General features: G+C 68.5%; 2 protein-coding genes across 2 annotated transcripts; one reads left to right on the top strand and one right to left on the bottom strand.

Annotated features, from left to right (window-relative positions):
- Nucleotides 1-1,466: 1,466 nt before the first annotated feature.
- On the bottom strand, nucleotides 1,467-6,345 carry LSM7 (LSM7 homolog, U6 small nuclear RNA and mRNA degradation associated). The gene is made up of 4 exons (XM_082750576.1): nucleotides 6,275-6,345; nucleotides 6,101-6,191; nucleotides 2,985-3,056; nucleotides 1,467-1,734 (listed from the first exon to the last, which is right to left on the bottom strand). The coding sequence occupies exons 1-4, from the start codon at nucleotides 6,278-6,280 to the stop codon at nucleotides 1,592-1,594; spliced, it is 312 nt and encodes a 103-aa protein (XP_082606702.1). The 5' UTR covers nucleotides 6,281-6,345; the 3' UTR covers nucleotides 1,467-1,591.
- An 8-nt stretch (nucleotides 6,346-6,353) lies between these two features.
- SPPL2B (signal peptide peptidase like 2B) lies at nucleotides 6,354-21,752 on the top strand. The gene is given in 16 exon segments (XM_082750571.1): nucleotides 6,354-6,501; nucleotides 11,425-11,544; nucleotides 12,168-12,350; nucleotides 12,691-12,780; nucleotides 13,314-13,453; nucleotides 13,709-13,851; nucleotides 14,114-14,210; nucleotides 15,106-15,222; nucleotides 16,301-16,382; nucleotides 17,042-17,116; nucleotides 17,199-17,261; nucleotides 17,346-17,424; nucleotides 17,427-17,444; nucleotides 17,657-17,734; nucleotides 18,877-19,037; nucleotides 20,060-21,752. Coding segments are annotated over 16 exon segments (1,758 nt in total). The 5' UTR covers nucleotides 6,354-6,435; the 3' UTR covers nucleotides 20,306-21,752.
- The last annotated feature ends 3,607 nt before the right edge of the window (nucleotides 21,753-25,359 follow it).

Below are 25,359 nucleotides of genomic sequence, written 5' to 3'. Positions count from 1 at the left end.
TGCCTTTCCTTGAACTTGAGGAGTGGGGCCTCAGAGAGGTGGGACCCAGCCTCTAAACCACACAGCCACGGAGGGAGGGGACTGGAGCCCGGCGCTCTGCGGCCACAGAGGGCCGCTTCTGCCGCGGGGACACGGAGGGTGGGGCGCGGTCCGGGGCACGGGGCGTACAGCAGTGGGACAGGAAGCCAGGCTGCCCCCGGGGCTCTAATGTCTTGCCGATCTCCACGACCTTGCTGCACACTCCCCCCACCTTGGGGTCAAGGCTTCTGGGCCGACTCAGTAGTGACCCCAAGGACTTGGCCCGCTGGGCGGGCTCGGTGTGTGAGTAAGCGGACGCCCCGGTGCCTGGGGGCTCGGCCCCTCCCCCACATGGCCTCACCGACCCTGTCAAACAGGCACCAGGGAGTGGCTCCCCGGTGCTGAGGGTGGGCAGGCCGGACGCCGATTCTAGGTCACAGCCTGCCGCCCGCGGGAGCCCGGCATCTGTCCCCGGCATCCCCCCCACCCGCCCAGCTGCTGAGGGTCTGGCTCTGGGATGAGGCCGCTGATAAGGGAGCTGGTGGAGGCGGGGCCGCAGGGAAGCCGGTGGGAGGGATGAGGAGCGAGCACGGGGCTCGGCCACATGGTGGACAACGAATTCTCAGCAGCAGCAGCAGCAGCGGACGCTGCCCACAGCCACGGAACCCAGGTCCCCGCGATAAGCTGGGAGCCGGCCGGCTTCGGTTTCTTTGGTGGTGACGCGCAACGGTAGCTCGTGCGTCCAGCCAGCCCCGTTCTGAGCCCGTCTGACCCCCCGTTCGGAGCCCCTCCGGCCCCCGGTCCCGACTGCCGCCGGCCTCTGGAGCGTGCCTCGCTGGCCGTGAAGGGGTTATGGGGCCACAGATCCTCCCAGCCCTCCTGGGTGACAAATCGGGCAAAGGAAGCTCGAGCAGGGACGGTGCCCTGGGGAGTCCTAACACGCACACGGAGTTGAGAAAACAAGGCTCAGGGAAACACGCCACTTGGAGGACAGGACACAGACGGGCACTCCCGAGGCTGGTCTGGAGCCGTCCGGGGAGGGTGGTGGTCTAGAGAGGCCCTCAGGGGGCTGCTGGGGCGGGACCCAAGGGAAGACAGAAGCCGCAGGGCCCAGCCGAGACACACATCTCCCTGCTTTGCTCTCGTGTGGACCTAGGAGGCCCTGGTTTCCGGGGACCCTGGTGGCCGGCGTCGGGGCGCACTGAAAGCACAAAGCAGGGATGGGCCACCGGGGCCTTCCCATGGACGTGTGCGGCCCAACCCACAGGCTGGCCCTGGGGGTCCACACCTGCCACGGCGCTCGGGGGCTCCAGCCTCACCCGGCCCCTCCCCCGGCGCGCGCGGCCTGGACCCAGCACCCAGCAAACCCGTGGGCTGTACCCAACCCCCGGAGGAAGGGCCTGCCAGAAAGCCCAGGCTGAGAGCAAGGTTCTGGGGCTCCGGGACACTTGGGGTCTGCAGTTTTATTACGAAAACAGAAACATAACCTATATAAAAAGGAGAGCTCCGTCCTGCGGGGGCATGCGCGGCAGGGGAGGGCAGCTCCGAGTCCTCGGGTGGCCGACGGCGCCCGCTAGGCGTCCTGCTGCTGGATGAAGGGATTGGGGATGGCCTCCATGCCGTCCTGCGGGCAGATGAGCACCACCGAGGTGCCCCTGCACACCACCAGGCCCAGCTGGCGGGTGTCCTCGGTGAGCTTGTACTGGTCGTCGGGGTCTGTGGAGAGAGAGGGACAGGGGCAGTGAGACGGCCCCCGCGTGGCTTCTAGACCCGAGGGACGGGCATGGGGGAGAACTGCGGGACAGACAGGGTGGGGGGGTGTGGCCGAAGGAGCCAAATCAAGGGAAGAGGCTGGGTTGAGCGACAGGCCGAGTGCCTCCCCCCCACCCCAAAGCCCAGGCATGCTGCCCTCGTCTGGAGATGGCCTGGACCACGAGGGTGACAGCGCTGGCGACAGCGGTCCACGCCGGCCCTCTTTCTGCAAACACGGCACGGGGGGGAATTCCGGGGCAGGCCGCTAAGTGGGGACCCTGGCGGCTAAGCCAGCAGGTCCATGACAGGAGCTGCTGGGAAAACCATCAGGCTGGGACTCCGGCCCCTGGGAAGTCCTGGAAGGCCCGTGCGGGTACCGCGCGCCCCAGGTTCACAGGCAGGCAGGGCTGGGATGAAAGGCCTCCTGGGAGTGACAGCAGCTGAAAACCGTGGTCTCCTCTGCAGGATGCTGGGGGAGGGCCAGGCGGTCCCACGGGCCGGAGACCAGGTCTCTGGGGCACAGCTCTCCCTGACCAGATCGTGCAGGAGTAACCTCTGTGCGAGGCCTGATCCCTCCAGGAACCCACGTCGGGGGCTGCTCTGGGGCTGAGTCAAGACAGCACCGGCCCCACCACGGGGAGGCCGCCCCGGAGGAGCAGGCTCCCAGGGCCTCGCGGCCTGGCGTGCACCCCAGCACCGGCCTGTTTTCCTGCCAGGCCCACGCGGTGCGGCTCTCACAGAGGAAGACACCGTCTGGCCACGGAGGCCGGGTCAGGATCCCCACGGGGGTGGCCCCAGAGGGGAGGGGAGAAACTGAGGGCTAAGCAAGAGGCCTGGGGCACCGGCTGTGCAGCCACAACTGCGCTTTCCCCACAAAGAGGAGGCCCTGTGACTCTGTCACCAGAGTAAGACAGGCCGTCCCCGAGGGGCAGGACCGCCGCCCTCCTGGACCTCAGGCAGGCTGACCCGCACTTCGTGGCGGGAGATGGGCAGACGCCGGCCGACGCCCTATGCTGCTGCGTGGGATCTGGAGACTTGCGGGGACAGGGAGCAGGACCCTCTGCCGGCACTGGAGCGTCCACCAGGGGCGGCAGGAGACGGGGGACACCGGCCACGCGGTTCACAAGCTCCGTGTCTGCGGTGGGGGGTCAGCTGGGGGGGTCTGGGGCAGGACGAGCCCGGCAAGGAGCCCCGCGCCGCGCGGCCGCGCCCACCTCTCATGTACTCCACGGTGCCGTCCAGCACGAGGTTGAGCAGCGGGTCGAACCCCTTCAGGATGCCACTGGCTTGTAGGAACCACCGAGAAGAGAGACAGAGAGGCGTCAGGGAAGCGGCTGTTCTGGGACCGGTGCCGTCGGGCTACCCCACGTGCCGATGTGGGGGGCAGCCTCTCCAGGGACGGGAGAGACGGGACACCGGCTCGGGGGTGAGGGCGGGCTCCAGGCCGGGAGCCAGGAGGTCGAGCCCAACCCCCCACGGAACGGGGCGGCAAACGTCTTCGCAAAGGGCCTGCGGGGGCAGTTTCAGCAGTGCGGGCCGGCCGGGGTCTGGGCCAGCAGTCTCCACGGCAACCGCCCGCTTGGCCTTCCGGGACGAAGTAGCCCGGGAGTGGCTGCGCCACGCGGAGACTCCCCTTACGGATACAGAAACGTGTGACAACCGTCTCACTGTCTTCAAATGCTCGGGGTTGTTAAAGACTGTTCCCACCTCACCAACCACGGCCCCCACGCACTAAAGGAGCGAGTGACGACCGGCGCCGCCGTGTGACGCGTAGGAGACGAGGGGACCAGCTGTGTGGTCTGAAAGCCCCCCCACCCCGCCGCACAGGCCTCCCCTTCCCAGGCACAGTGGGAGAAGCGGGCGTGCCCCATGTCAGTACGGGGGCAGAGCTGTGGAGTCTGTGCCAGGAGCACGGCTGGTGTGACCTGCAGCCACACGGGAGTAGGGCCGGGTCTGCAAAGTACAGCCCGCGGGCCAAAGCCGGCCACTGTGCTTCCCAAAGTAGCCAGGCTGGCTCACAGCCGCGTCCACTTGCTGACGAACGGTCCGTGGCTGCTTTCCTGCTCCAGGGGCAGGAGTGACCGCTGTGACAGAGACACTCGGGCCCTTTATGGAACATGTCTGCCAGCCTCCGACTTCCTGGGTTGGATCCCCTGGCTCTGTGGCTTCCTCTCCCTGCTGACCCCAATCCCCACCCTGCCAAACGAAGGTCACGAGGACACCTGCCCGACGGGACTATGAGCAGCGGGCACTGCGCCCACTCCTGTGGGTCTGCCTCAGTGGGGCGCAAGCCCATGTCTCCCACCCCGGTGACGACCCTGCGTCACCCCTCCCGTCAAGTGGGGGAGGGCACCCACGAATACGATGGGGTGTCCTTCCCGTAAGGGTGTTACAGGACTAGAAGACCAACGAGTCTGCAGAAGTGACTGAGGTCCCCAAACCAGTGCACTTTCAGCTCCTGGAGAGACTCTGCTCCGCCTGACCCGATCAGATGCGCTGTGAAGGGAACAGGGTTTCGTAAAAGAAGAACCTGGAAGCACGGGAAGGATTTTCCTGCGGGGCCCGAGGGAACAAACTGCCATGCTGGGGACAGCGTCCTGTGGCAAGGGCTGGCAGGCCACCTCGGGGAGCCACGTGTCCCCAGACAGCTGAGCAGGACATGGAGACCCCGTCCTACAGCCACAGGGACCTGAATTCCGCCGACAACCCGCAGGGCAGGGGGAAGAGCCCGGGCCGGAGAGAACAGGCCCCTCGATACTCCTTTACTGCAACCCGTGAGACCAGGAGCCCCAGCACCCCGACTCCTTCCTGACAGATGCTGCGGGACGGGAAGTCCGTGCTGTCTGAGCTGCTCGAGGGCTGGCGATGTGCTACGCAGGGTGGAAAGCCCACGCGAGCACCCTGGGAAGCGAGAGCTGTCTCACCGCTGCCAGCTGCCCCCACCTGCAGGCACCGCGCCGTGAACCACGACGGCGCCACCCAGGCACCCACGCCTCAGGGCACACCCCGGAGGTCAGAGGCAGCTGGAGCGACAGGACGTCGCTCCAGTGCTTGCTGGTGTCAGGAACCGAGCTACGCCTGCCTCCAGCCCTGCAGTCCTCACCGAGGCCCGTCAGGTCGGCGGAGGGGAGAAAGGAGCGGCGCCTCAGGGAAGGTGAGCTGTCCCAGGTCCCCGGGCGGTGTGCCGAAGCGCTAGGGCTCCGACCCCAGAGGCCGCGCTGCCCACATGCACCCGCGGCACCGGGCCGCCTTCCTGCCCTCGCCGCACTGCGTTTCAGGGGAAGATGCGCAGGGCAGTGTGTCGGGGAACCTGGACAGCTGGTACCCGGCGCTTACACCAAAGGGGCGTGGCCCCGAGTGGTCCGGGATGCTTCCCACAGCAAGAACCTCGCGCTGAGAGCAGAAAATGACTCTGGCGTTACCCCGGGGTTAAAAAAGAGATGAGAGACCCCCAAAAGGAGCGACCTGCGCCCAGCCCACGCCCTAACCTCACTGCAGCCTCCCCCAGTCACTCTGGGACTCCCGGGCGGCTCCGGGGAGCTGGTCGTCCTGAGCGATCCCACCAGCCCTGAAGGAGGGCGAGCAGGGCCGCTCCGTCCGTTCCCGCAGCCTCCTGCGCCCGGGACCTCCCCTTCCGCCCGCGGCGGGGCTCCCTCGGGTCCACACCGCGTGCTGCGGCAGGAAGCCGGCAAGAGCTACGAAGCTCACAGGTTTCCATCTCCACCGGCAACAGCCCGAGCTGGCGGCCCACTGCGCCGCACGCCCTTGGCAGCCCCGTGGTAGCGCAGGGCTCCTGGGAGCCGCGAGGCTGCCCTCTCCCCGGGACCGCGGCGGCGGACGGCGCCCGAGCGGGGCCCGCGCTGCAGGCGGACGGCAGGGGCAGGTGGTCTCCGCGGGGAGATGCCCGGCTGGGCTGTCACACGGCCCCAGCGGCACCCGGGCTTGCCGCTCAACGTGCCCGAGCGCCCCGGGCAGGCCCCGCCAGCGAGAACCGGAGCGCGGAGCCCGGGCAGCGCGGGGTGCAGGGGCATCACGGCCCGGCTGGGGCAGCTCCCGGGAGGGACTCAGCGAGAGGCGGGCGCGCGGCGCGCAGGCCGGGGATGCCCGTCCCGGCGGCACGTCCGCGGCTCGCGCTGTCCGGCCGCCGCCCGGGCCTCGGCTTCCCCGCGCGCGGGACGCGAGGCGCAGCGCCGACGCCGGCGGGGTTCGGAGGCCCGCCGACTTCTCGGGGCCCGCGCTCGAGGCGGGGCCGCCCCCCTCCGCCCTCCTCCGCCCCCTCCGCCGGCGCGCGCCCCAGGCGGCTCACGGGGTGCGGGCGGCGGGGCCTCACCTTCGCGGCCGCCCTGGAACTTCACCCGAATCGTCTTGTCGATGTACTTAGACAAGTCCAAGATGCTCTCTTTCTTCTTCTTCTCTTTGTCCTGCGGGGAAAGCAGAGCGCGTGAGCCGTGGCGCGCGGCCGGGTCCCGCCCCGCCGGCCCCGCCGGCCCCGCCGCGCGCTCACCGCCATCTTGCCGCACGGCGCCCCTCTGCGCAGGCGCCGCCGCGCGCCCTTTGACCCTGCCCCCGCGCGCAGGCGCGGAGCACAGACGGCGCAAGCGCGCCGGGCGCGCCGGGGCGTTGCTGGGAAACATCTGGCGACGCCTGCGGCTGGAACCGGCCGACATGGCGGCGGCGGCGGCGGCGGCGCTGGCGCGGCTCGCGGTGGCCTTCCTCCTCCTCGTGGCCCAGGTGAGACTGCGCCGGCCCCGCCGGCCGCGCCGGCCCCGCCGGCTGTGACGCCCGGGCCCCGGGCCCCGGACCGCGCGCGGGCCCCGCCCGACCCGGCCTGGGGGTCGGCCTCGCGTTCGCGCGCCCCCCTCGCGAGCGGCCCGCGGGCCGGGAGCCGGGCCGTGACCTTGCGGGCCTGTCCCCGGCCGCTGTCTCGCCTCCGCCTCGGAGCCCTCCCCCGCTGTAGCGTCGCTCAGCGCGTCTGGGTCTGGAGTTGGGGAGTCCCCCTACCTCGCCAGGCCCCGCTCCGTTTCGAGGTGTCCAGCCGCCGCCGGGGACGCCCCTGCCTGGCTGCGTGGCCTTGGCCGGGCGGCTGCCGGTCTCCGAGCCTCAGTTTCCCCTGTCGCGCGGTGTGGTTGCGGTAAGCACGGGGCGCGGTGCCTGGCCGTGTCGCGGAGCGGCCAGGAGACCCTCCCTGGAAGTGGGGTCGCGTCGCCGCCCCGGACTCTGTCCGCTGACCTTGGGCGAGGGAGGTACCCGCTTTGGGCGTCAGCTGCTCACCTGCGGCCGGAGGAGGAGAGTGCAGTGAGGACGCGCCCGGTGGTGCCCGCGGGGTGCTGTATGTGCTCCTTCCCGGGCACTTAACGTTAAGGGTCTCGGGCTGGGCGGGTCTTGCGGCCCGCCGGCTGATGGACTTCATCGGGAGCCCAAGTCCTCACCCGCTCTCCCCTGGGTCATGCAGCTCAGGGCGCGGTGTCCCTAACTGCCCTGGGAACGCAGCCATTCCCCTTGACCGGTGCACCCCAGCCCACTGCCCCTCCACGGCGGCCTCAGGTGGCCGGTGCTCTCCCGCATCCCCAGTCCCCTCCCAGACTAGACCCAGCAGGAGCGAGGTCTTTGAAAGTGTGTCCGGTCCTGCGTCCCAAAGAGCGCCTTCCGAGGCGGCCAGCGTGTGTGCCTTGGCTGCCTGGGCAACTTCCCGTCCTTTCCTAGTTCGCGGAGGGCACTCTGCTCTCTGGTCTTCCCCGTGTCCCTGGAATGGCCCTGGTCGTGCTTCTGGTCTCAGCTGAGTTGTTCTTCCCTCTCCCCACCCCCGAGGAGCTCTCTGGGCTGCCCCCTCCCCAGCTCTGGGCTGAGCCCCCGGCCCTGCCCCAACGCCCTCACGTCCCTCAGCAGTCTAAGTCCGTCGGGGGCAGGGACATTTTGAATGGGAGCCGGAGGAGAAGTGGACACAGGGCAGTGTGTCCACGGAGGGAGTGACCCGGTTTGCTTGGGGAGGCTTTGTGGAAGCGGGGACCCCGGGGGGGTGTTCTGAAGGATGAACAGGAGTTTGCCAGGTCTCGAAGGCAGAGGGAGGGGCCGCGGGGCTGAGCGGCTGGAACAGGGGTGAAGGTGTGAGAGCTGACGACTCATTTCGAGCAGGTGAGGAGTCCACCGAGGTTGGTAACACCCCGAGAAAGGTGACACCCCAGAGGAGGCCCTCGGGTGCCCTTGAGGGGAGCTGGGGTTGCCCCGGCAGCTGAAGGGCGTGGGGGAGGGGCAGCAGGAGTGGCTCCCAGGCCGACGGTAAAGGGCAGGTGCCCGGCAGGTGGCGAAGGCTCCTGGCGCTCCTGGGCAGGCTGAGTGTTTTGGACTTTGTCCTGTGTGCCAGCAGAGGACGGTGTCGCCGCGTGTGATGAGCACTTGTGCTGGTTGTTCCGGGCAGAGCCCGGGTCTGTCCGTCTGTCTGCCCCGGGACAGGACCGATGGCACTGTGGTGGGTGGGTGTGGTTCTTTGTGCAAGTTTGGGTCCTGGCGCCTGAGGATGAGGCCAGCTTTCCACCGGCTGGGACGCTGCTTGGGGGCAGCCCCGAATTCATCTGCCACCACTTTGTGTCCCTGGGCGAGGGAGTCCCCAAATAGACGTGTGTCCCCCAGTGGCGACGAGCTGCGCACATAAGGATGGTCGTGGGGTCTGGTACTCGGCAGATGTGAAGTCAGGCCGGGCTCTCCCCGCCCCTTCCCTCCCTTCTCCATCCTGTCCCCTCGGCCCTCCTCAGCCTGTCCCCTCTGCCACCCGCACCCCCCCCCCCGCACCTGTCCCCGCTCCTCCTCTGCCTCAGCGTCTCTTCCCACGCTTCCTGGGCTCTTACGCCCCCACCCTGTCCTGGAACTGACCGAGTCTTAGAAGCACGACTGCTTCCGGCCTGGACTCGAGCTTTTCTCAGACGCCTGCGGGTGCCTTCGTGGTCTCCCGGAGCGTGGTTTCCCTAGAGGCTCCCGAGCCCGCTTAGAGACTGTGATGTCAGAAGGTGGTCTGTCTGGTAGTCCCAGCGATCTCCGGCTCTCCGGATCGGGGTGGGTCCTTCTGGAGAACGTCTGGGTCCGCTCACTCCGCACGCTGGCATCTGACGTGCACACGGGGTCACTTCCTAACGGGCAGCCAGCCGTGTGGGCTGTGGGGGGTGAGGTCCGTGAGGTGCGCCTCTGCGTGCAGGTGACCTTTGTAAAGAGAAGCGGCTTCTGCGCGTCCCCGTTTTACACAAACAACACTTTTCCCCCCAGTCTGGATCCCACAGAACGGGGGTCAACAGACGTGTCCTGGAAAGGGCCGGACAGTGACTGTTTCTGGCTTCGTGGGCCACGTGGTCTCGGGCGCAACCTCGCAGCTCTGCGGGGGTCACGGAGAGCAGCCAGAGGCCTTGCGTGCGGGAATGGGGCAGGTGTGCTCCAATACGACCCCACTTAGAAGTGCAGAAGGAGGGGCGCCGGGGTCCTCTGTTCTGAGCCCGCAGTTCTGAGCCTGGGGTGACCCTCTGGAAGCCGAGTACGGACAGGTAGAGCACTTACAGCCGGGCGGACAGGTGCCCTTGGCGGGTGTGGTCTGGTGGGCAGAGTGGAGGGGAGGCTTCTGGCTCTGTGTCCAGTGGAGGGAATGAGGGGCCATGAGAGGTGTGCGGAGGTTGCCAGGGCAGAGGAGGGAAGGGTGCGGCCTGCAGGTGCTCTGAGACCCCTGGTTGGCCTCAGGCAGCCCCCAGCTCCTCCCCTCACGAGCCTGGGTTCGGGGAGCTCAGCGCCCCACCAGCACGGCCTCTCCGCACACCCCCGGCAGTGCACGAGGCAGCAGGCAGCGGGGTCAGGTCAGCGGTGCCGGCTGGAAGAGCCGGTAGTCGGGGTCCCTGGAGCGGACCCTGCCGGCTGCGGGGTCTCCACGCTGCCATCAGCTCAGCGTAGCCAGGGCCAGGGTGAGAAGCCCCTGGAGTGGCCGGGGCCTCGCTGGGCTTCCACCGTGGGTCTGGCTGCACGGAATCCCGTCAGTGGCCCAGGCTTGGTGTCGGGAGCCGTGATCCCGTGGGACTGCGGCCCAGTCCACTGCGCGCTCTGCCCCGACGGCGGGGCGTGTGGCTGGCGGTGTTGGCCCGACCCTATCAAGTGTCCGCGTCCAGATGAGAGGCTCTAGGTGTTTGGCTCCTTGGCACATTCTTGGGGGTCCAAGGAGGGACTTTTCCATCTCAGTCTTGGGTGATCGCAGCCTACAGGGAGCACAAGCTCCAGAAGTGTGGGCCCTGCGAGCCCAAGGTGCCCAGAGCAGGCTTCTGGGCCAGGCGGGCGGGGCCCCCCGAGGTGCAGTGGCCGGACTGACCCCCTCGGCTTCTAGCACCGGCTTCTCTCCTAAGACCCCTCCTCCCTCAGCACGCCCCTGGGACCTGCTCGCACTCGGGGTGAGCCCGCCTGGGGCAGAGCCGCCGAGACCTGGGCCCCGAGTGCTGTGGGAGTCTCTGCTGACGAAGTGCTCCCAAGAGATGGAGCCTGTGCTTGCGGGGGGCTCTGTGTCCCGGCCAGAGCCCAGGGAGGAGGTGGGAAAGGCCTGCCAGCCAGCCGGCCGCAGTCCGGGGAGGGCTGCGGTGTCCAGGCAGGAGATGTGGGTGGGCGGCACGTGGGGACACCTTTGTATGAAATGGCAGGTTTTCGTGGAGAGTAAGCTGGTGTTCGACCGAAAAAAAGAGAGTCAGCCCCTCTGGCCCAGGCCCCCCCGCCTCGCGGCTGTCCTTGAGGGGCGTCCGGTGTCCGAGGACTCCGGGTGTGCCCCACGCCTCGCTTGTTGGGTCGTCAGGACCCTCTGGCGCGGCCCTCCCCGAGCAGCCAGCTGTCCCGTGGGCTTGGAAGGAGGACCGTGGCGCTAGCGGCTGCTCCTCCTCCTTCTGGGAAGCTGGGGCAGGGTGGGGAGACCGGCTCCGCTGGCTCCGGGCCTGCGCGGAGAGCCGGCCGTGCCCCGTGGCGTCCGCATGACGCTCCTGGGCCGCAGAGTCCCCCGGCTCCCAGCCCCAGGGCGGCCGGCCTGCAGACCGCCTGCTTCCTGCCGTGCCTCCGAGCGGGGCGGCCAGGCCCGACCGGGCTTCCGCTGGCCTGTTCCTGGCAGGGGCCAGTCATGTGACCGAGGCTGCGAGGTCCCCCCGGAAAGTAAGGTGTGGGACGAGGGTCCGGAGCCGGCTGGCCTTCCCAGTCTGTGGCCAGCAGGTAGTTCTTCCAGGAGCCTGCGGGTGAGGGGTGCCCCGCCGCCGCCGCCGGGTGTGCTGGAAGCTCCTCCCGGCCTTGCCCTGTCTCCCGGCCTCGAGCCGCCACCCAGGGCCTGGGGATGGGTCTGTGTCCCCCCGCTGTGTCCCCCTCGTGTCTTCTTCCTGTCCCACGGTCCTGCGCGAGGCCCGGTGGGGTGGTGCTGTCCCTTCCGCAGGAGCCCCAGGGAGAGGACCTGACAGGGCCACAGTCAGCACCCGCGTCTCCCTGGGGACACCCGTCCCCACCCTTGCTGCCCTGCCTGGTTTTCTCCAGCATCAGACGCCCGGTGTCCCGTCTGTCCTGTAGGAGGGAGGAAACCAGCCCGAGCCCTGGGCGCGGGGCTTTCCTTGTTTGGCTCGGAGCCTGCCGCGTCTGCTAAGCGCTCTGACCCCTGCCTTGTTGCTCCAGGTGGCCTGTGAGTACGGCATGGTGCACGTGGTCTCCGAGACAGGGGGTCCCAAAGGCAAAGACTACTGCATACTCTACAACCCACAGTGGGCCCACCTGCCACATGACCTTGGCAAAGCGGTGAGTGCCCACTGAGGCCCTTCCTCAGGACAGTCTTCCCACTGGGGTCTTTCCTGGTGGGCCTGGCAGGCCCGGAGGTGCTGTGGGACGCCCCCTCCGGACTTGGGGTCGGGTCTGTCCTGTAGGAGGACAGAGGAAGGGCCTCAGCTGTGAAACCCCTGCGGGGGGTCTGGGCACACTCCCGGGGCTGCTGGGGTCCCAGGTGGCCCCGGAGCAGCCCCATAACCTTTCTGGGCCTCAGTGCCCTTGGTCAGAAACAAAAGATGTCCAGGTGCTCCCACTAGGGGCACTGGCCACGTCCCCACGCGCTGGCGGGGGGCCGGCTGGCAGAGGGGTCCCTAGAGCAGTGAGGGCAGGACCGGCAGCCCTGCTGTGGGTACGTGATTCTCAGCCCGAGGCCGCTGCTCCCGCCTGCCAGGCAGGCACGGAGGGTTTGCCACAGTGTCCTCTGAGCACTCACCTGTTCCTCCGTGTGCTTCGCGCTTGGGTGTGTGTGCGTGTGCGCTTGTGCGTGTGGGTGCGTGTGGGCATGTGTGTGTGAACACACAGGTCCGTGTGAACGTGTGTGCGCCTGCCCCCCCCCATTCCTGGGGCGGCCGGTGTAAACGCGCCCTGCTCCCCAGTCTCTCCTGCAGCTGCGGGACTGGACGGCCTCCGTGCTCTGCTCCCCGCCCGACGTCCCCGCCAGGGGCTTCAGCAATCAGATCCCGCTGGTGGCGCGCGGCAACTGCACCTTCTACGAGAAAGTGCGGCTGGCGCAGGGCGGCGGGGCGCGCGGGCTGCTCATCGTCAGCAAGGAGGCGCTGGTAGGGCCCCGGGCCGTGCCCGATGGGACGTCTCGGAGGGGCGTGGCCGTGCCCTGGGGTCCTGTAGGGCTGTCCTACAAGGCCTCAGGGCAGAGCGTGGGGGCGCCCTCCGGGTGGCATCCCAGGGCAGGGCGGCCCCTAAGCGACTTGACCTTGAGGCCCCGAAAGTGAAGCCCGAGCTTCTTCTCCCCCTGCAGGGAGGGACAGACACACACAGTCCGCCCCTGCACCCTCCAAGAGGGCGGGCTCGGCGCACCCCACGGTTGGGGGCAGCGCCTCGTCCCGGGTGGGCCTTGGTAAGCTGGCCTGTCCCTGCCGCATTCCCCGCCTTGGCCCCCAGGTTCCCCCAGGAGGCAACAAGACGCAGTATGACGAGATCGGCATTCCCGTGGCCCTGCTCAGCCACAAAGACATGCTGGACATCTTCAAGGTGGGGCCTCCTGTCTCCTTCCGTCCGCGCTGGCCGGGCGCGTGCGTGCCTGCTGGGTGGGTGGTTCGCGCCGCACACATCACCAGCTCCCCCGGAGAGGGCAGGAGTGGAGAACCGCCCCGAGGTCAGAGTGCCCGGGTCCCCAGGCCGCCCTGCCCCCGCCCGGCCCCGTCTGACCAGGGGCCCATGTTCTCCCGCAGTTTGCGGGGTGCCTTCAGGAACCGGCGAGCTTCCAGGCACAAGAACAGGAACATTCTGTCTTTGTGGAAGCATCTGCACGTCCCCCCCAAGCCTGCTAGACGCTCCCCACGCAACGTGCCCCTCCTGTGCACATGCGCGTCCCCGTTCAGGGCTCGTGTCCCCACACGCGCACGGGTCCCTTCCCCTGACCTTGTAGGAAGCTGATTTTCTTGGGGTAGGAGTGGCGGGTGAAGGCATGGGGCTCGGGGCCCTCCGGGACAGGCCCCCTGGGGCGGGTGAGGGGACAGGGACAGCGGCTGCAGCCTTGAGCTCCGGTGCGTTCTCCGAGGCAGAGCTTCGGCCGAGCGGTGAGGGCAGCGCTGTACGCCCCCAATGAGCCCATGCTGGACTACAACATGGTCATCATCTTCGTCATGGCTGTGGGCACCGTGGCCCTCGGGGGCTACTGGGCTGGGAGCCGGGACGTGAAGAAGTGAGTGCCCGGGGAGGCCAGTGGCGGGGCGCGCTGGGCGGGTCTGTGGGTGGTCCCAGCGCCGTAGGAGGGGATCCCGTCACTCGCCATCAAAGTGGCTGTCACAGCGTGGCTCCCGAGGTTCCTGGCGCCCGTGTGGCGCCCCCGTGGAGGGCACGGCAGGGACACACAGTGGGCGTGGAGAGGGAGCCCCTCGGCATCTGGGTGCTGTGCCAGCCGGGGGGCGTCCCCTGGACGCGTCTGTGCCTCCCCCAGAAGGTACATGAAACACAAGCGGGACGACGGGCCTGAGAAGCAGGAGGACGAGGCGGTGGACGTGACCCCTGTGATGATCTGTGTCTTCGTGGTCATGTGCTGCTCCATGCTGGTGCTGCTGTATCACTTCTACGACCAGCTCGGTGCGCCCCCGCCCCTGCTGCCCGAGACCGAGGCCCAGGCCCCCAGCCCACCGGGAGGAGCCCCGCTGCTTGGTTGTGGGGTGGATGGCGCCCGAAGGAAGGGGCCTTGGGGCAGGAGCTGTGCCTCCCATTCACCCTGTGAATTCAGGACCCCGCCGGGCCCTTCCAGCGGTGGGTGTGGGGTGGGTGTGGGGTGGGTGTGGGGTGGGTGTGCCCGGCCCCCCCCGGCGGCCCCGCCCCTCACTGGCGGCCCCGCCCACAGTCTACGTGATCATCGGCATCTTCTGCCTGTCCTCGTCCACCGGTCTCTACAGCTGTCTGTCACCGCTGGTCCAGAGGCTGCCCTTCGGCAGGTGCAGGTAAGCCCGGGGGGCACCCCCCGCAGGGCCCTGCGCCCCCGCCCCGGTGCCTGGGCCTAGCCCCGTTGGCCCGCCTCCTGGCCCCTGAAGCTCCAAGCCCTACTTGGACCATGCGGAGGACCCCCTCCTTCCCCCGCGGCCGTGGGCAGGCCTCCCGCGCCCACCCCGTGCTGGCTGGGGCTCCTGGCCTCAGAGCAGGGCAGAATGGAAGGGGGGAGTTCTCCGGCCTCCCCCTCCCTGCCACCCCGTTGCAGCTCAGACCCCGTGGGGACAGCGTGGATGCATGTTGGACTGTAGGGGCACAAGCGCTGCTGTTCCAGACCTGGAAGGGGGTCTGGTCTGGTTCTGATGGGCCCGGCGGCCATTGCCAAAAGGTGCTCAGAAAGCTCAGCTTGTGGGGTGAGGCCTTTCCGGGCTGCTGTCCCAAGGTCAGAGGCCAGGGGCCTGCAGCAGTGGGGCCGTGGGCTCCTGGGGGGCAGGGCGCGGGCCGAGGTCTGTCCCCTACCCTGCTGCGTCCTGCTCTACCCTTGGGGACCTCCCTCCTGGAGCTGCTGTAAGGCGTGAAGAAGGATGTTCGTAGGGAACATGCAGTGGCCGAGGGGGTGAGGTGGGGGTGCACGGAGCCCCCGGGTGCTGGGCAAGGCGTGAGGCGGGGATGCGCGGAGCCCCCGGCCGCTGGGCGAGGGTGTGAGGCGGGGGTGCGCGGAGCCCCCGGGCGCTGGCCGAGGGGGTGAGGCGGGGTGTGCGGAGCCCCCGGGCGCTGGCCGAGGGGGTGAGGCGGGGGTGCGCGGAGCCCCCGGGCGTTGGGCGAGGTGGTGAGGCGGGGTGCGCGGAGCCCCCGGGCACTGGCCGGGGACGCGGACCCAGCTGCCCTTGACGGCCTGCCCGCCCCCAGGGTCCCCGACAACAGCCTGCCCTACTTCCACAAGCGTCCTCCGGTCAGCCTGCTGCTCCTGGCACTGCTCTGCCTGGCCGTCAGCGTGGTGTGGGGAGTCTTCCGGAACGAGGACCAGTGAGTGCCACCCCGTCTGCCGCCTGTCCTCAGACGCCCCTGGGCCTCACCTCCCCGAGCCACGAGCGAGGGCCGTGTGGCAGCCAGCGTGGCGGCCGCATCCGGTGTCACTGCGTCTGTCTTGCTGCCGCGGGCACGGCAGCAATTGAGATCTGGGTCCGAGATGCCGCCAGCCCTCCTGGCCCTGGGCGCCCAGAGCGCGTGTTCTCCAGGGCACCGGCGGGTGTAGGGAGGCCTGGAGCCTGTGGGCCCCCCTCCCCGCTGCCTCCGACACCGTCTGGCGCTGCTCTGAGCTCCGAGAGGCGGTGAACCGCTCTTGGCGGCGCTGCCACTTGGAGCCGTGACAGATGTAATTGGCAGAAGGAAAACGTGAAAATATTTTGAGTCCTTTGTACACAAAGAGAACACGAGCTCTCACAGTTAGATCGAAGCCAGACTTGCTTCGTTCTAGAAAGTCAGAACAGGCCCCGTTGCCACCGCGTCTGGGCACCCACTGGCCACTGGCGAACCTTCTCTTTATTCTTCGCCGCTGCCCTGGTCGCCCTAGCCGGGAGAGGCTTCCATCCGGCTCCAGGACGACCTTGGCACAGACGGGGCAGTGGGGGCGAGCCGGCGGTGGCAGCTCCCTGTCGGTGGTGGGGCCACACACGCAGCTCTGTGTCCCCTCCGCCTCCCAGTCCCCGAGCCCCCGTTTCCCAGGCCGAGAGGCTGGTGTGGAACGTGGCTGAGCACGAGTTCGACTTTTCTAAGTTGTAGGAAAAGTACTTTTGAAGAGAGATTCAAGTTGCTGCACTATCCCTGTGCCCGCCCCTGATGTGAGTGTGGATGCTGTCCCCAGAGGAGGACACATCCCAGGGCGTGTGTGGTGTCAGAGGGCCGCTCCCCACCCAAGCCCAGCACAGCCCCTGGCCCTGCCCGTCCCCCCGGGGCCGGCGGTCGAGTTGTCGCAGCGTGACGGGCCGGCTGAGCAGGGACAGCTCGGGAAACTCGCCGCCTCAGCAGCTGAGGAGGGAGTGACGGGCGGGTGACGCCTCTGGCCCAGCCCTTGCCGCAGCGGTGACGCGGCTCTGCCTTCCAGGTGGGCCTGGATCCTCCAGGACGCGCTGGGCGTCGCCTTCTGCCTCTACATGTTGAAGACCATCCGCCTCCCCACTTTTAAGGTGAGAGCCCGAGGACGTGGGGCCTCTGGGTGGGGGCGGCGGGACGGCGGGGTCCTGAGAGCCTCCGTGCCCACCGCGGACCTCGAGCGGCCCCAGGCCTGCCCTCACCCGCCTGTGCTCGGGCGTCCCTGGCCCTCCGTGGGCAGCGTGGTCTTCGGGCCTCGGCCCTCCTGCCGCCGCCCCAGTGACAGGACTCCGGGACCCGCCGCAGCCCCCGCGTCCCGGTGTGACAGCCGTGGCGGTGACCACAGAGCCAGGAGGACCCCTGGAACCCTGCCCCGGGCAGGGCTGCAGGCCGGGGCTCCCCCAGGGGTGGCCGCTGTGCCGGGGGGAGCTTGCTCCGGGCGGAGGCGCACATACGGCAAGCAAGCGAGGTCGGCGGCCTGCACGGGGCACGCTGTGAGGAAGGCTCGGCACCCCACGCCTCGGTGACCGACCACACGGCCAGCCCCTTGAGCCTCACGCCTCCCGGCTTTTCCGTCCCTCAGAAGCCTTGTCCGCCTGACCTCGTGGTGCCGGGGACAGGCCTGGGTTTGCTCAGACGGTCCTCTCGTGGCTTTGTCCCGGGGGCGCTTCTGAGCCTCGCGGTGGGGGGGGGCGCGTCCCGGGGGTCCGTGCGCCGCCGCCACGCCGCGCGCACATCAGGACGTCGCCCGCAGGCCTGCACGCTGCTGCTGCTGGTGCTGTTTGTCTACGACGTCTTCTTCGTGTTCGTCACGCCCTTCCTGACCAAGGTGGGCGTCCCCGCCCGAGCCCTGCTGCCGCGCCCCCCCCCCCCCCGCGCTTCCCCCTCTGACGCGAGCCCCTCTTTGTTAGAGCGGGAATAGCATCATGGTGGAGGTGGCCACCGGGCCCTCGGACTCGGCCACCCACGAGAAGGTGCGTAGCGGGCCCGCGGCGCTGCCCAGAGGGGAGAGGCGGGCCTGGGCGGGTCCTGGAGACGGCCGCCTCCTTGCCCCCCAGCTCCCCATGGTCCTGAAGGTGCCCAGACTGAACGCCTCGCCGCTGGCCCTGTGTGACCGGCCCTTCTCCCTGCTGGGCTTCGGGACATCCTGGTGCCAGGTACTGGGGCGCGCCACGCCGTGGTGGGCGTCCTCGGGAGTGTCGGGCCATGGGCGGGCGGGGGCGGGTGTGGACGGCGAGGAGCGGGCGGGGGCGGGCGGCCCCTCGGGCTCCCGTGCTGCACGTGGCAGGTGGACGTGGCACGGATGCGGCTTGTGGCTGTACTCGTGGCGGGGGTGGCGCGGCCCGGCCCACGCGCCTTGTCCCCGCAGGGCTGCTCGTGGCGTACTGCCACAGGTTCGACATCCAGGTGCAGTCGTCCCGGGTCTACTTCGTGGCCTGCACCGTGGGTAAGTGCCCTCGCGCCTGGCCTCTCACGTGCCCGCGACTCTCGAGGCCGCGCTCCCTTTGTTGTACCCTCTTGTGCTCGTGCCCTGCTTGTTTCTTCGGTTACCAAAGCCATTGACGCGGAGGCGACCTTTTCTGGGGAGCCCCGGTGGCTCCTAACATTTTCCAGACCAGCCGGCTTGCCGGCCTCTGGTCCTCCCTCCGGAGGCCTCGCCGGTAGCACTCGTCAGTGCGCGTGCGTCCCCACCCCCCGCCAGGTGGGAGGCGCTGCGGCCCCTCCTCGTGTGCAGAGGCCACGTGCACGGGACGGAGCACAGCCCCGCGGGGGAGGCCCCGGCACGACCCAGGCTGACCTTGCGGGCGCACGTCGGGGTTGTCCCCATCTGCCCCTTCCTGGCCCAGCTCATGTAGCCGCGGGCGTAGCCGCGGGCGCAGCCGCTCGTCTGCTCGCTGTCCCTGAACCTGCCCCCAGGCCTGCATCCCGGCGGTGGTTGTCAGACCGCTCGCTGGCTGTCGGGGACGTCGTGGCTCCTTGTCGCTGGACCTGCGCCCCGCGATGGGCAGCAGACGCCGCTGTTCCCCTGAGGTTGGCTGCTGTTGGGCCACTGCTTTAGGATGCGGGGGAAGTGATGAGCAGAGCCCCGGGGCGCCAGGCGAGGGTCAGGCCAGAGCCACGGGCAGGACGAGGGGCCCAAGACCGGGCCGTAAAGGGTTGTTTCCTCGTCACTCCTTCCTGAAGCCCCCCAGGTCGCGGTCAGGACGAGGAGCCGCTGTGCCCCGTGCAGTGGGAAAGCCGGCCCCGCGACCCGTGCCGCCTCCCCGCCTGTCTCCGGCTGTGCCATCGCGGCCGCCTGGCCCCTGGGGCTTCTGACCGCGCGCCTGCGTTGCTCGTGTCCAGGCTTCCCTCTGACTGAGGCGCAGGAACGGGACCTTCCGGTGCCGTCACGAGCCTTTGTCTGGCGGCCTCTCAGCCCAGAGCTGGGCCTCGCCGCCACCGCGGTGTCGCTCCCGCCCATCTCCTGTCCGCCCCGTGCGCTCCCGTCTGTCCATCTGTCTGTCTGTCCTGCTCCACGTGCCCGCGACAGGCAGGGGCTGGGCTGTGGGGCCGCCCGCCGGGTAACGCGTCGCCCGTCTCTCCCCACAGCCTACGGCATCGGGCTCCTGGTGACGTTCATGGCCCTGGCCCTGATGCAGCGCGGCCAGCCCGCCCTCCTCTACCTGGTGCCCTGCACGCTGGTGACAAGCTGCGCCTTGGCACTCTGGCGCGGGGAGCTGGGCACGTTCTGGACGGGCAGTGGCTTTGCGGTGAATACCAGTTTGCTCTGAGTGTCTGCGAGCAGTAAGAGCCCAATAAGCCCCAACCAGACTTCCAGTTGCGTAAAACCTCCCAGTTGGACGACCGAGCCCCACAGCCTGTGTCCCTGGTCAGCGCTTCCTGTTCCCAGAGGCCCTTGCTTTGCCGTCCGTCTGTGTGGCTCTGTCCCTCCGGGTGCGGCTTGTGGACACGGCCCTTGCTCTAAAGTGCCAGTCCCAGGGGTGGTGACACGCCATTGGATCGGACATTGGTTTCCAGGCATTTCCACCATCAGGAACGCAGCGCCGAGCTCTGGGGGGCCCGGGACTCCTCTCCAGAGTGGGCACTGGCCCTGCCCCGGCCTCCCACGGCGGGCCCATGGCGCTTGTCTTGCTGCTGCTGGTTTCAGGGCGGGAGGCCCCTCTTACTGGAGCACCTTCGATGTGAGAGCATGAGGTTTCATGTGCCTGTATCCCGGGGACGGAGCTGACCTCCTCCTGCTGCCCTGTCAGTGAATAACGGGGCCTGGCCCCTCCGTGACCGGAGCTCTGAAGGGCTCTCTGTCTCCCGAGCGCGGTCTGCGGCCCCAAGTTACTGTGTCACGTGTCCTGCAAGTCAGAACACTTGTCTTGTCCTGGCCTAGACATGGCGGAGGGAGGGGGGCTGCCGGGCACCCCGACTAATTACCCAGACGCTGTAGCCCGATGCTGGGGCCTTTAGCCCTTCCCTGGACCCTCGGAGAAGCACGCTGGCTTCACTGCCCACCATCCTCGAGGGGTCTCAGGCCCAGTGAGTGCTTAGTTCTGGAAGGTTCAGGTGGTGGGGAACAAGCCAGAGATGTCAGAGTCAAGGTTTCTGTTGGGTGGCCGTCCTGGGGTCCCGGTGCTGTTGGTCCTGCGTGGTCTGGAGGGAAGGTGGCTCCTGAGCCTGGAGCCAGACCCTCCAGGGACCCCAGCCAGCCTGCCCGCCCCGCCCCTGCTGCCCCGGGCTCTTCCAGCCGCACCCAGGCCTGACGCGGCCTCTTCTCTTGCAGAAGGACTTACCTCCATCTCCCTGGGCGCCATCTTCCGCCACCAGCCCGCAGCCTGGGAAGGACTCCGACACCAGCCTCTCGCAGCCGCCTCCAGGCGAAGGACTGGCCAAGTGCCCCGTGTCCCCAGAGCAGCCCCCAGAGGTGTCCACACCTGAGGAGACCGGGGCCGGGGCGCACCCACAGGAGCCCGTGAGCCCCGCGGGCTGCACCCCCAAGCCCGCAAGCCTGGTGGGCGCCTCAGCCTAGGAGGTGGCACAGACTCTCAGGCCTCGTCGCTACCTGCCGCGCCGAGAGACCCCGAGACTGGACCTGCCCGGCCCCCCCACCCCAAATTGGTGCTCCGGTCTGGCCGATGCCCCCGCTCTTCCTCCTCCTCGAGCCGAGCCCAGCTGTGCCCCGGACCCTCTTCAGCCCTGCTCCCCGCTCCCGTGGCCGCCGCGAGCCCCTCCCCCGCTCCGGCCCACGAGGTCACGTCGCCGTCGCCGTCGCCGTGACAGGAGTGGCTCCCAGCTCCGCGCTCTTGCCTGTCCGCCCGGGTTTCCTCGGCAAGAGCAGGAAGCGCTCGGCCGCGGCTGCCGGTCCGCCCACATCTGGTGCTTCCGCGCTGCCGCTCCTCAGGTTCTGGCCCGCAGAGCCCCGTCGTGCCGGCGCCGGTCGGACACCTCGGGGTCGGCAGGGGCGCCCGGTGGGCCCTGCCCTGCCTCCATCAGCCCGGGCGCCTGCGCTCCAGCTTCTCCGCCTATGAATAAACGGCCACGACGTGTTGAACTCGAGTGGCGTCGCCTCTTGGGTCTGAGTCTCGTCGGGGCACCGGGCCCCAGGCGCGCCATCCACGGGGCTGCGTGTGTCCGCTCGGCTCCGTCCCTGCGGCTTAGCTGGACTCGGGCCCCCCAGCCTCCGCACAGCACCTGCACGCCCTCCACCCCACCCCCCAGCCCGGCCTCTAGGAACACCACCGGCCAGGCGAGCGCACTTTCTATTTAAACCATCCGGGAGCTTCTGGAATGTGGAGAATATTCTGGAATTGGCATTTTGTCTTCTACCTCACTGACAGGGTTCTCCGAACGTCACGACAGAAATGCCGCCGTAGGACTGGCCGCGGGGCGGCGGCCCCCATGCCATGGCACGCGCCGTCCATACAGCCTCCAGACTCAAGCCCGAAAGCTGTTTGCACTGACGTGACGTGAAGGCACAGACCCCCAGCCACGCGGTCCCAGCTCTGTCCCCTGTCCGTCCGCTGCTCTGCCGCAGATGGCAGGTGTGGGGTCAACCGTGAACCATTCCAAAAAATACCAGCGCCAGACAGACTCACACACAGCCTTTGCCAGCCCTGCTGCTCCGAGGAGAAAGGATATTGATTCAAAAAAACAAAAAGACGTTTTCCACCTGTCCCCGTGTCTCTTTAGAGGACAGGTGACCCGGGAGGGAGACCGGCTGGCCCTGCTGGCCCTGAGAGCTGCCCAGTGGGTAAGGCCAGAGCGGGCTGCAGGGTCCGCGCACACGGTCCCCACCGCAGCTGGCACGTCCCTCTAGGCCGTGTCACTCGTCTGTGTAGGACCCAGAATCTCTGTTTTCTGTGTTTGACAAACGTCAGGGGATTTGAAGGCGGATGTTTGTTCCGGAAGTTTCTGTATGCAGTCTTTGCCTCGCTTCTGTTTGAATCTTACGATTAAACATAGCTTTTGAGAGTTGCCGCCCGGCTCTCGGCTTCTCTGCGGTGCGGCGGCAGGCGGCGTGCCGTGTCGGGCGGGTGTGGGCCCAGGTGTGGCCCGGGTCGGCAGGGTAGGCTGCCCTGGGGTGTGGGCACCCGTCCACGCAGCCCGCCGCTTGCCCAGGCAGAGGGTTGAGCTCTGCTGTGCTGTGGCTGGTGGCCGTGTGGGGCTGGGGCCCTGATTCCCGGCACTGGAGAGCTGGGGGGGGGCGTGGGGGGAGCTCGGTCGGCCCCGTGTCGGGTCACGCCTCGCTTCTCCATGATGATCCAGGATGCGTGGAGGGGGAGTGCCTGTTGTGGGCCTGGGGACCAGGCTGGCCAGTGGCTGGGGTCTCCCAGGCCACCGGGTCACTGCCACAACCAGTCGGCTCTGCTGCTGTAGCCCACGCCTCACGGCCCATGGCGGACAGGTGGGGCCGGGGCCAGAACACTGCTGGACACAGACACATTGTGTCTCACGTGGTTTCCCAGGTCAGGAAGCAGCCTCCCCTGGGTAGCGTTCAACTAGTCAGGAAGCGGCGGCCCTTTCTTAGCGAGCCTCTGGGAAGACCACCCCCAGGCCCTGCTCACCATGCACGGACGGCGGGCAGCGAGCTCAGCGGTGCCCAGGCAAGGAGGGCCCTACACGCTTGTTTTCACCGGTGGGGAGGCACAAGTCGGTGCCCGGGAGACCATGTTCCTGCTCCGTGGCGGGGGGCACACAGCTCTGCGTGACCGGGGCACTACGGAGATGGGACGGGGCTGTGAGGACACCAGAGTTCTTCACTGAGCTCTGGTTAATGGTTTCCATTAACTGTTCCTTGCCTCCGCCTTTCCTGAGCGCCGACTGTGAGCCAGGCCCCGACTCCACTGGGGCGCCTGGCTGGGGCTCAGACCCGCTCTGCCCCAGGTGGACACGGGCCTGCACCTGCCTCTGTCTTGGGGGCACGTATCAGGGAAGGTACCTTGGAGGAGGCAGGCGGGGCCTCTAGGAGAGAGATGAGTGTGGCTGCTGGGACGGGCAAGGGTCACTGGCCACATGGGCAAGGCATGGCCCATGTTGCCCGAAGGTGAGGAGACTAGAGTCCTAGAAAGCCCAGCGGTGGCTGCCCTGCCGGAGGAAGGCAGCCCCTCCCCATAGCGTCCCTGCTCAGGGCTGGGTGCAGCGGTGGGAAGAGCCCACCGGCTTTGGAGTCCTGGCTTCTTGCTGGAGCCCAGGGACCTTGGTTGGTCACCACCCTCTCTCTGGGGCTGGAGGCCCTCTATCTTCTGCAGGGCCTGCCCGCATGTGCGTGGGAAAGGGGACCGCACTGCAGGCAGCCGGGACCCGGAGCGACTGCTCCCTCTCCAGCACCACGCTTGGCTCCCCGTGGCTTCCAGTGCTTCCCACAAGAGTGAGCCTCCACTCGGGGCCGGAAGGCATTGCCAGCAACGGTGGTAAGCCCACGGGCGCAAGGGCAGTCCGACAACCCCAGAGCATCTTGAGCAGCGATGATGGTCCTAACGAAGGTTGCGTTCTTGTGGGCCGGCGCTGCGGGAGGAAGCTGGGGGCGGGCGGACAGCTGGGCTGCCGCATGGCTGTGGAAGGTGCGTGAAAACCGAGGCCAAGCCCCTGCCCCAGCCTGACCAGGAGAGATGCACCCAGCCCCAGCAGAAGGGCATCCCGTGTTCCCCTGCTGGCCCTCGCCCGACTGCCCATGGCGTCAAGGAGCCTGAGAAACCCTCCGAGCCGGGGGGCCGTGAGCACAGAGTGCGTGCGTTGGGGGACCCAGGAGTCCGAGTACAGTGTGGATGTTGGTTCGCGGGTTGGGACAATGTACGGCCGGAACGTAAAGGCAGAAAACAATGCAGAGTAACGTCTTCTCACCTTGTAAACCCAAAGCTGTTCTGCAAATTTATTTTTTAAACGATCATAGTTATTCACGCACAGCCCCTTCCCCAGGCTGTCTCCCCAGGGTTGTGCAGGGCCCTGTCCTGGCTCACCCGCCAGGGAGCTCACCAGCCCCAAGGCTCACCTGCCAGACCGCCCTGCCCTCCCCCTGCACACCTGAGCAAGGCCTCAGTGACCCCGCCTCCCTGCCGGTGCCGCCCCCGGCCCCGCCCCCACTCCCTGGTCCCTGCGGCAGGGCCTGCTGGAGCAGAGGCAGAGGCGGCGGCGGCTTCGGCAGAGGGCGGGCGGTGAGTCGGGGTCTCCGGAAAGGGCCGGGGCGGCCTCTGGGCGCTGAGCTCCCGGGTCAGGCAGAGCCGCTGTGCAGCTGGCTGGACTGGCAGAGCGGCCGGCCGGGGTGCGCGGACGAGGCCACGGTCCCGGACACCTGCCCGCGCTCCCTCCCCAGAGCACCCTTTCAGCTCCCCACGGCGGTGCGGGGCGCGGCAGGAACCGGGGGCCAGAGCCGGGCAGGGTGGCCAGGCCCGCTGTGGGGAGCTGCTCTGCTTCCCCTACCTGCCCCTCAGCATCTGCGTGCCCCGGGGTGCCCGCCTGACAAGAGTACTGGGGCTCACTCTGCGGGGTGCCATGAAAATCCCTGGCGCAGGGTGGGGGGGCGGTTGTGGCAGGAAAGCCGGCCTGGCACCCGGGGGGCTGCTGTCCTCGGGCTCTGCAGTCCGGCCAGGAGGATGGGTTTTGCCCAAGAATCGGCGAAGGATGGCCCGGCAGGGCCCTGCTCGGTCGCCCATCTCAGGGGCCAACTCCACACTCCTGGACCCCACGGGGGAAGGCGTGGTCCCTGGCAGTGGTTGGAGCTTTGGGGACCGCGTGCTCACATCCAACACAGGCCCGCCAGCCCCCTTTAGCGTCCACTTGCTGGGATCCGGAGGGCGAACCTCTGGGCACCTGGCAGATAAACTGGTGTCTTGTGCACCAGCACGGTGGGACACGGCCGTGAGGACGCGGCCTCGTGGACCCCGAGCCTGCGCTGCCCGTCTGCGGCCCCGGCCCGCGGTGGTGTGTGTGAGCGCACATCTGCCACCGTGTGACCCCGTGTGTGAGGGCGTGCCTAGTTGTGCGCGCGGTTGCGGGGAGGCTGTGCGTCTGTGTCGCTAGTGTGTGACCACGTGTGTTCTCGAGATTGCGTGTGTGATTGCGTTGGGAGGTTGTGGGTACGGTAGCATGTGTGCGTGAACTCCTCACTTGGAACACGGGGCTCACCACCACTCATGTGGCCCTGATCACCAGACCACGGGAGTCCCCCAAAGACGCTGCGGCACGCAGCCCTCTCGTCCCACCAAACCAAACGTCGGGACAGTGGTGCCGAGCCGACGGCTTCTGTGGCTGGAGCCGTGAGCCCCGCAGCCCCTTCTGGCCTCGGGCCCCACGCTTGATGAGCACGTGTGTGTTGTGTGGGGTTCACTCGGTGTGGAATTGTGGACGTTCAGGGCGAGCAGTACAGAGCGGGGGTCTTTGGACGATGTGCGGGGCGGCCTCGGGCTCGGGCTCCTCTTGGCACAGCCGGTGTCCAGTGAGCTGAAGAGAGAAAGTCCTCCTCTCGTGACTGCTGCCGTCCACGGACAGCTTGACACGGTGACCGAGCTGAAGCCCTGGGTGGGGGAACCCGGGAAAGGCAGCGCGGACTGGCCGAGGCAGGTGCCCCTCTGGCGGTGGCCAGGTGAA

This window comes from Mustela nivalis, assembly GCF_964662115.1.
Source record: "Mustela nivalis genome assembly, contig: HAP1_SCAFFOLD_1293, whole genome shotgun sequence".
NCBI lineage: Eukaryota > Metazoa > Chordata > Mammalia > Carnivora > Mustelidae > Mustela > Mustela nivalis.
Note: the sequence above shows the minus strand (reverse complement) of the source record. Positions and strands in the feature narration are given on the sequence as shown.